Source organism: Aplidium turbinatum, chromosome 15 (assembly GCF_918807975.1).
Source record: "Aplidium turbinatum chromosome 15, kaAplTurb1.1, whole genome shotgun sequence".
Taxonomy (NCBI): Eukaryota; Metazoa; Chordata; class Ascidiacea; order Aplousobranchia; family Polyclinidae; genus Aplidium; species Aplidium turbinatum.
In genome coordinates, this window is record NC_137486.1 from 15,558,582 (window position 1) to 15,568,497 (window position 9,916).

The 9,916-nt window shown below is 37.7% G+C and overlaps 1 protein-coding gene across 1 annotated transcript; it reads left to right on the forward strand.

Moving 5' to 3' along the window:
* Positions 1-1,867: 1,867 nt before the first annotated feature.
* Positions 1,868-9,531, forward strand: LOC145784787 (complement component 1 Q subcomponent-binding protein, mitochondrial-like). Its single transcript, XM_082596637.1, has 7 exons — positions 1,868-2,203; positions 3,064-3,218; positions 3,682-3,826; positions 4,441-4,507; positions 7,577-7,679; positions 8,181-8,275; positions 9,028-9,531. The coding sequence occupies exons 1-7, from the start codon at positions 2,121-2,123 to the stop codon at positions 9,175-9,177; spliced, it is 798 nt and encodes a 265-aa protein (XP_082452763.1). The 5' UTR covers positions 1,868-2,120; the 3' UTR covers positions 9,178-9,531.
* The last annotated feature ends 385 nt before the right edge of the window (positions 9,532-9,916 follow it).

Consider the following 9,916-nt stretch of genomic DNA (forward strand, 5'->3'; position numbering starts at 1 on the left):
AATTGAGCCAAAAAGTGGCCAAAACAAGGTATAAGCTCATAGTAACAATAAATGTTTGTCAACAGCTGATTGTAGCAATAATTGACAGACACGGGTGATTCGTGGTCTGCAGCTCGTGCGAGCTTTAGCCTACATATGTCATTTCTACGTTCTATGAAAGCCTAAGCACAGAAACAAATGGAGGTCTCATAATTGTATCGGAGCCCCAACTGACGAATTTAGGTTACGGCCTTGATTGCATGGCAATCCAGCTTGTTAACCTACTTCAGTTGATTCATATTCAGTGCAAGTAGACCATAAGTGATAGGCTGCATTGCTTTCACAAGTAAAGAAGCAAAAAAGGCTACAAACTGAAACCCACTTAGCCTACTTATTGTAGCAAATAAGACCAGCAATTCTCACTTATTATTATAAAGATATAGTAGCTAAAGCAGACAGAAATTTTAAGTCTATCAGAATTGCAGACCAACAGCGTTTTGCTTAGACATTAACACACTACCAGCAGTTCCTTCAAGCGCCAAAGCTTATGCGCAGTTACTAGAGCCCAATAAATAAGTGGCTTATTATTGTATCACTTGGCTTGTTTTTCATATAAAAGCAACTTGAACAAAATTTAACAGTCAGAACCTTGTTTTTTAACGTTGATTCCATGTTTTTACGAAGATTCTACTAACTACTCAACAAGTTATCAAGTATTCACAAGCAATTTGGTGCTTGCCTATGAAGCAGCCATCGTGGTCGTTTTCAACGTCACGCTTCAATGCACAGAGCTGCGGGAAAGGTCTATTGTTTTGCTTCTTGAAAATGTTTGTAACGACATTGAAATGTTACATTTTATTAAACAGTTAAGTAGACTCTTAAATTTCCCATTTGACAGCCCTAAAACCTCCCATCGAAGAGAGGTAGATATTTTGGAGCTGGTGTACAAGCGTGACCTTCGAGTATATTGTTATATTTGTTACCGTGTCGAAGGTGACGGTACCAAGTCTCCGCTCTAGCTAAAAATACCATGACGTCATACATTGAAATCGGCCAAAAATACATGGTGAAACTACTTTATCTTTGCTTTGCTGTTCACACACTTCACCCTTCACCCAACAATAAACTGAACTGAACTACGTATCTTGGTTGATGCTAATATTTACAAGTATGAAAAACTACTAGAAATAACCTATTAAGGCTTTGTCAGTCCGAGGATAAAGATTAAAAACCAACCAAACCAATTCCAGGCGCGTTACAACATTCTTTTACGCAAAGCAGTGAAGATAAGTCGGGTGATGATATCACAAAATATGATGTAAAACTAAAATGAGCCCTGTCGCAAAACCCAAACAATCGTAATAGCGACAATAAATACACTAACGTGTTGAGGTGTTGCGACCGTGCTACATTTCAAACTGATTGTCCTGCTTTGGTATCATGCACGTTATAGCCTTCGCGTTTTGTCGCTTCTACTTTTTTATAGACTTCTGCTATATTTGGCATGCATTGTTTTTCGTAGTGATAGTCAGAAATTATAAATAAAAACAAACTGAACTGAGATCACGACATTATTATTTCGAGATTGAGTGAATTTCTAATGGCGGCAGCTCTGAAAGCTTTAATTTCCAATTGCTCACGTGCAAGAACTTCTGGTCTGGTATCCGGAAGGGCAAGGCCAGGGATCGTATCGTCGTTGCTGTGCAGTAGTTGCATCACCTGTTTAACTCCGATTTCCATGTGGAGAAGCTCGATCTCTTGTTTGGTATTCTATGTGTTGATAGCATGTGGAAATTAAACAATTGTTTACTCACCAAGGGTGATATCCAAAGTCATAAAGAGTGATTTTGAGGATTTTAAGCCAGTTTGTATGTATCTGGAAATTTTGGAAGTTACCTCCCAATTTGTTTATCAGTTAAAAAACAAAGTTTTTATTTTCACTAAAACTTTCATATAAATAGTTTAAAATTTAGTTTTAACTATAAAATTGTCATCGCCAAAAAGTTGCTTTTCACTTTGATCAACCTAAATGCTTCTTGTCACAAAAGTTGTGGCTATTTCAACTTTTACATAGGCCTGTATCAATATTAATAGCCTAGTCTTTAGAATTTTATATTTGTGTTAGTATACTTCTCAATATAATGGCTACTGCGGTCACAAGATCAATTCATCGTTTAATAAAATCATGCGGGATTGTCCGAACATCTAACAACTTTTCAAAAAGGTAAACTTTTAAATTTACTTGTAGAAAAATGTTGAACTGTAGAGAGCAGTGGTTGCTGTTTATCTTTTTTGAAGTGGCTGTAGCCTATTTATAGTGCCATACATGGAACTGTTTCATGCACAACTACGGATGCAACCTAGTTCGTACCTTGAAAAGATCGAGAGAAAAAATTAAAAAAGCCGAAGTCGCTGATTGCAGTTTCTGCAAACAAACAAAAACTCTTAGGATCATTACCGGAAATTTTAAAATGTTTGCGGAAACTCCGATCAACCCTAACCCTTTTAATTTGCGGAAACTGCGGAAAAACAGTTCTATTTGTTTCTCTCAATCCTTTCAGTTTGTTTGTTTGCGGAAACTCCGATCAGCGACTTCGGCTTTTTTTAATTTTTTCCTATCCCTAACCCTTTTAAAATGTTTGCTGAAACTGCGATCAGCGACTTCGGCAAAATGTTTGCTGAAACTGCTATCAGCGACTTTGGCAAACTCTTAGGATCATTACCGGAAATTTCAGTGTGAAACTAGTTTTTATTTCATCATTTACTGTAATTTGCTGTATGACTTGAATACCGAAATGTTTATGTTTTTTATATGTTTTACATGTATCATATATTGTTGGCTTTGCGTCCACTGCGTAATCGAGTGGTGAGAACGTCTGCGCAACGTTCAAAAGACGTGGATTCGACACCGCTGCAGAGCACGCGGCTGTGTCTCGGCAAAGACACTTAATGGCAAGCCAAACTAAGGGGAGCGGCTGACTCGAAGACTATGTCACTTCGATGATTCCTGTCGTATTGCAGTGTACTGTATGTTATTGCAATGGGTGCAAATAAAAACACGATTATTACTATTTTTATTTGCAGACTAGAATTCAACACGATGAGTGTGAGATATGCGGTTCCTCTTCCGTCTTTGTCCATTTTTGGTAATACTTCCAACCGGGCACTTTGGTGTCTTTCCTCTAACGTTACACGGAACTCACCGACAAGTTCCACACACAGAAAATTTCACTCTCAAAGTTTGTATTTATTTCAATGCGATATTTAGCTTACTTCTTACTTCTATATTTAAGTTTTGATATCACCATCATCTATTCGGGTGTACCAGGACATCATCAACATAATTTCTCCAAACATCCCTGTCCAAGTGTCCATCATCAAATTCAACAGCACATGCTTCTGCACTTCATTGTCTTGTTCTAACTGATCAAGAAAGGTTTTTGCCTGCCGACTCTTTTTCCTAATGCCATAGGTTGGTTCTCAATGAAGAATATCACTAATTTTTTGTTCACTTCTAGAGCAGAGACTTGCCAGCTGTAGTCTCTGTCTTGTGATTGTCTTAGTGAGAGGTGGCAGGTTACCGTGAAGGTTTTTGTTTGTGAAGTGCTGCTTCCAGCTAATTTTGATATAAGGTACGGTATGTCAAATGTTTTTGTGAATCCAACTCAGTATAAATGGGACATGAAAATATTTTTGCTTTAGGTGATACAGCATTTTCGCAATTGCTGTCCGAAGAAATAAATGGAGAGAAAGAGCGTATGTTAAATGTTCCCAAGTCTTCGCATGGTTGGTCATTAAAACAAGACGGATCAGACTGTAAACTAGTTAAAACGTTGGATAATGACAGGTTAGCATTTGCATTTTTTAAGTAGCATAACAGACAGCACTATTCCTATTCCATATTATTATATTTTACAATTACTATTTCCATATTACAAGTTACTTGTATGCAATACACTTACATACAGCCCAAGCATAATGTTTTCACTGCATGTGTGAGTGCGGAATGGCCCGTTTCGGTGAGTCCGATTTGGTGAGTGCAATTTGGTGAGTCCGATCCCTATTTTATTGATTTTTTTAATTATCGGGTATATACCGTAGCCTAATTATCATTGCCGTTTATGGTTAAGGGATAGGGGTTAGAGGTTAGGAACTCACCGAATCAGACTCACCGAATAGTAGCAGACCCGTGTGAGTGGCAGCGCCATCCATGCATGATTGCATGTACTTGAATGTAAAAGGCTATGGTTAGTTTACCATTAAATACTATCTGAAAAACAAGATAAAGTACTGGTATGTTTAATTGTTGTATGTAACTATGTATCTTTTTAGTTGCTAATTTTCAGCAACCTAAGTTCTTGGAAAGTACTATCACATTCAACTCATTTAATGAAAATCGTAATCTAGATGCATGTTCATTTGTTGACTTTTTTGTTGTTTAACACGTTATTTATACTGCAGTATTGAAGTGTCGTTCAATGTAAATGGTTCAGTCCCACCAGCAAACAGCGAGGACCCTGAGGAAGAGGTTTGAGCAAGTGATATATCTTATCAATTATTTTAGTTTAGTTTATGATTAAGCGAAAAAAAGTTTCATTCACAACATTTCATCAATTGATTCAACATTAAAATGAGTAAGAATTGATGACCTTATATGTGTGTATTTTGTGTAACCTCTCACTGCCATTATTTATATATAAATTTCCTTTGTAGTAAATTTTTAATACAAGATGAATACTATTTAAAGTTAGGCAATGATTTTTGCATACTGTATATTAGGGTGTGACAGCCGCCCCGACCTTTTCAGAATTTGCCTACCTTTTTTTTGGTGGTGAGGTTTTACCTGTATAACATTCCTGTAAAGTTTCAAAAAAATTGGTCAAGGTTTAGAGGTGGCCCGTGGCCACTAAAGTTTTTGGGGGGTGCGCGATGCATTTTTAGGGGTGCCTTTGCTATATCTCAGCTCCTAGACATGATAGAAGGTCGTGCTATAGCTCAATCGATGCAGAATATGCAAATTTGTATTAGACTTGTGAAGAAACTATTTGCCTAAAATGTGTAGTTTGCGAGTTGTTTGAGAAAAACGCGTTTTTTGTAAAAAAATTGTGAAAAATTGTTACATATGAATTGAATGTTTTACCATTTTCACTTTTTTTCTTCTTAGGAACACCTGGAGAAGTACAGAAGCTGTACCTCTTCAAAGTTTAAACCTAAGTTACCTCATGTTTTGCTTTGTTAGAAGAAGCATAGAAACTGAACACTAACATGGTGTTTACTGTTTAGGCAATTTTTATGGTGGTAAGTGCTAATTTATGTTACATGCTATGTCAAAGTTTAAAGATCCAAGGTATTATTTGCTTGACACAATTCCTGGTGAAAAAAATAAAGTCATTACTGGTTCACGACTCCCTACTTGTCGTCAGGTCCTGCTGTGCTTTCTTGCTCATCATTCCACTACAACAAATACCTTGAGAAATGCTGCTAACGAAGCTGTTAAAGCAGTACTACCCTTTTACGAACATGCAAATGATGCAAGAATACCTCACTTGCAATCTCATAAGATGGCAGAGGAAGTGATTAAGCTGTTTAGTGAAATGAAGGCTATCCTAAAAAGAGAAACCCGGTACAGGATGGACGATTTACAGCAACATAGAATTAAGGATTACAAAGAGAAACTAAACTCAACAATAAAGTTATGGCCAAGGAATGTGTTAAAGAACATGAGTACGGTAATGAAGAAGATAAAGCATTTTTACTGAGTATGATGACAGACAGGGTTGCAAGTATGGGCAGTGTTGATATGGTTCTCACTACCACAGAAAGGAAGGTCAATAGAAGGAAGGAGTCGGAGAAAAAACGGAGAAGAAAGGAATGTTTAAGACGAGAAGCAGCTGAAAAGTCATTTCATATTGTTGAGGATGATGTAGACATTGAGGATCAAGATGATTCTGAAGAGATAGCTCACTGCTCCAACAGGCCACACAAAAGGACTGTGAAGACTGGTACATCAGCATTCTGGCCACATGATATCCTCAATTCTTCCACAGTAGTGGAAGCAGCTGTACGTAACCACATCAGCCCTACATCTTTAGCAGCACTTACATTACCGCTACAGGAGGTGATGTTTCCAAAGTTAATCTCAGCTACAGAACAGCTCACAGGTAGGAAAGTTAACATTGCATTTAATTGTAGTGTTTGTTAATAAATGACTTCATTCACTACATCTGTTATCTTGCTTCAAAGGTACAAGTTGCAGTCAGTGGTTACGATAGCTTCAATGATAAAAGAATCGTGGTCTCCTCATTCAGCTTGTTGTATGTATATTCCTATGTGCCATGGTGGCTAACCGCTTCTGTGTCAACTTCTGCTCCTTGCAACGACCTAGAACTTATCAACAACCTTCGTGAGTATGAAGAAATCGAAAGCAGTATGGCCAAAGCAGCTCTTAAAGCTCTAAAGGGGCACATGTGGTATCTTAGTGAAAAACCTATACCCTTTGCTTCCCCTTTTCGATAGCAGCGTGTCTGACAAGACAAAGCAAAAATTGTTCAAAAACTGACAAGCTTCGAAGATCCTGGACATTCCTTGAAAAGAGGAAGTGATTTTGGCAAACCCTCCTTTCCTTCCGTTCCTACAAAACAAACAGATGACTTGAGCTCCTTTGTTGGAGAAGATTCTTGGAGCTTCTTCAGAATCTTGAGGATTGATACGACCTTTTTAAGTGTTGGTGTTGTCGATTGGTGCCAGAACGGCAGCAACTGTGAAGCAAGGAAACGGGTTTCAAATCTTTGTGTTGTTAATGATGCAGCAGAAAGGGGTGTCAAACTGTGCCAAGACTTTATTGACACTACTAAGACAGAAGTTTCATTTCAAAATATTCTTCAAGTATTTGAGAACAGCAGAAATTCTATGCCCAATCAGCGTAAACAAAAGTTACATCCATCTCGGTGTTGGTTTCTTACATTGTGATTTTTATTATCGCTGTTCCTCGCTCTCAAATGTATTTTGTAATTTCGTTTAACATTAAGTAAACATGTGAATTCATCATTTCATTGATTTTCCATAAGTTTTAACCCAAGAAGAAAAGGTGCTTAAACATTTTTCTCACAAATATGCAAAAAACGGGTTTTTCTCAAATAACTCAAAAACTACACATTTTAGACTGAACATTTGTTCACAAGTCTGATATAAACTTGCTTATTCTGCATCGATTGAGCTATAGCATGACCTTCTATCATGTCTACGAGCTGAGATATAGCAAAAACACCCCTAAAAATGTATCGCTCACCCCCCAAAAACTTTAGTGGCCACGGGCCACCTCTAAACCTTGACCAATTTTTTTGAAACTTTACAGGAATGTTATACAGGTAAAACCTCACCATCAAAAAAAAGGTAGGCTCTGTGAAACCAAGTTTTAAAAATCATGGGGCGGCTGTCACACCCTACTGTATATATTTTTCAACCTTGTTCAAACAATTTGATTTTTTAAATGTATTACTTTTTTCATGACCAGCAATGTTGCCAAAGCACAGTGTGAAGCATGCTTAAATAACTTGTAGCCTATTTCATAACATGGGTGATATTTTTTTCTCTGCAGCAAGACATTATCGCCCAACCTGACTTCATGGTTGAAATAAAGAAACCATCCGCAAGCAATTCGCTCTCATTTGAATGCTATTTTCCCGATGACGATGGTGAAGGTTTGTACTTTGAATTTGACAGGAAATATTTCAAAAATCTAGTGACTGCATTTAATAAATCAGATTCTTGTGAAGTGTATCCAAAGTTGTGAGTGTGACAAATGCTTTTTTTGACATAAAAAAATCTGCTTTGAGGACACATCCAACCAGCAACCTTTGTCGTTTGTACAGCATTTCAATAACTGGCAACATGTGATAGCAAAAAATTATAAGTTTTACTAAAAGAAAATTTTTGACTTATTAACCAAAAATAATGTAGTTTTCATAAAATAAAGTAACTAAAATGTTTATTGCTCACATGTTCTTGTAACTTTGTCTCGTAATCTTGCAACAAAGCCCACTATGCCCTATGAGCTATGACTCGTAATTGATAATTGAAACAAGAAAATGTTTCTACCTAGGAAACTAAATATAACATAATGTGAATGGAAGAAATGGTGCATATTTTTTAGAAAACTTTTGTTGTCATATTTTCAGGATATAATTCTATTGCTTTTGCAGAGCACGATAACATCTTCAGCATCCGTTCAGTCATTCTACACAAGGGAGAAATGACAGAAACAACATACGTTATTGACACAGATAACGTTGACCCTGTAAGTAGTAATAGTAGTCCAATTTTAATCCGGTGATGTTCCCATCTGCGAAGGTAGCCACCTCCACGTGTTGCAAGTGCCTTTTAAACCATAAGCTGCGACCCAATTTTGGGCCTCGAAATTTTGGTTGCAAGGGAGAAAAAGTCACATAATTTTTCTATTCCATTTCGTCACTACAATGTTATGCTCTACGCTAGGAGGTAGCGTCAGACACCACACTATTAATTACTTTATCGTGTCCACTATGCTTGATTTCAACGATGACATCACAGACCCTCGTGTTGCCATTGAATTTTATTGAAAGTTTTAAAGAAGGTACACGTAGGAGTTCATGCGCTTTGGTTTTCATCAGTTTGTGATAAAGTACAAGCAGTACAGAGTCTCCGCAGCATGTTATGTGCTTCAAAATTTTGTCAAACAACGCTCTAAAAAATGACAAAATTCCAGCGTTAATATGTCACAACACTAAGGGCGGGACAAAATTACAAGTGAGTCGTAAAAAGCCAATAAGTTAATTTAAAGTTTGGACCGCGGTGAAAAATACTTGGGAAACACTGTTGCACTCCGTCAGCAATTTTTTTCGTCCAATTGAAAACGTTTTGGTATAATACAGTAAAACATTTTCAAACTGACAAAGTTCTCACCTGTCTTTGAGTTTGAAAGAGCACCAACTCTAACAGGATAGTTGTTTTTATTTATTTTAAAATGTAATTGTTTTGCACGCCTTCCAATCTTGGCTTTATGTTACGCAGAACCTTTATGGCCACATGCTCACCTACCTAGAAGAGCGCGGTGTGACCAACGACTTCGCGGATGAGCTGATCAACGTTGCAACCGCGATAGAAAACCAACAGTACATTGGAACGTTGGAGAAACTGCAACAGTTTGTGAGCAGCAAATGATCGTGCCACCGCCCGCTTTTTCCACACCTATAGTATTTACTGCTTGCTTGCAACTGCAAACTCCACAGAGGAACGTGTTGCTTGGCATAAAATGACAATCGTTTGATGATGTCTCCGTTCGCTTCAATCATTCAGCAACTGAATGGTTGAACTTTTTCCGGGTTTTGGCTATTTCTCATCGTGTGTTAAATCTTTTTTTTGTATCAGCTCTAATTACATTGTCTACAGCTTTGTACTAACGACAAATCGTGTTACTGGAATTGAAAAAGTGAGCTCATCAGAACTAACTTATCACAATGAACAGAACATTCAAGTAAATATTTCGGATACTTGATATATCGCGTTCTATTTGCACCTAGGGAACGTTCAAATATTACGTAACGCCTTCGAGGGGGAGGGGGGGGTTATGCAAAGCGTTACGTTAGCGTCACATCGGGGGGGAGGGGGTTCAAGCAAAACGTTACGTAACGCTTTCTAGTACGGAATGGAAGTTTTTTGTGCTGAATTTGTAGTGAAAAAGCGTTACATGGGGGAGGGGGGATTGAAAAAAGCGTTACGCTGGCGTTACATGGGGGAGGGGGGGTCAAAAATTCGGAAAAAAAGCGTTACGTAATATTTGAACGTTCCCCTAGGCCATGAATGAAGTGGTTTATTTTCAGAATGTGACATTGCATTCAAAATGAAACTCTTAGTTTCGGGAAGTGTCAAGAGACAGTTCGGCCGGTTGGATTAGCAGTCA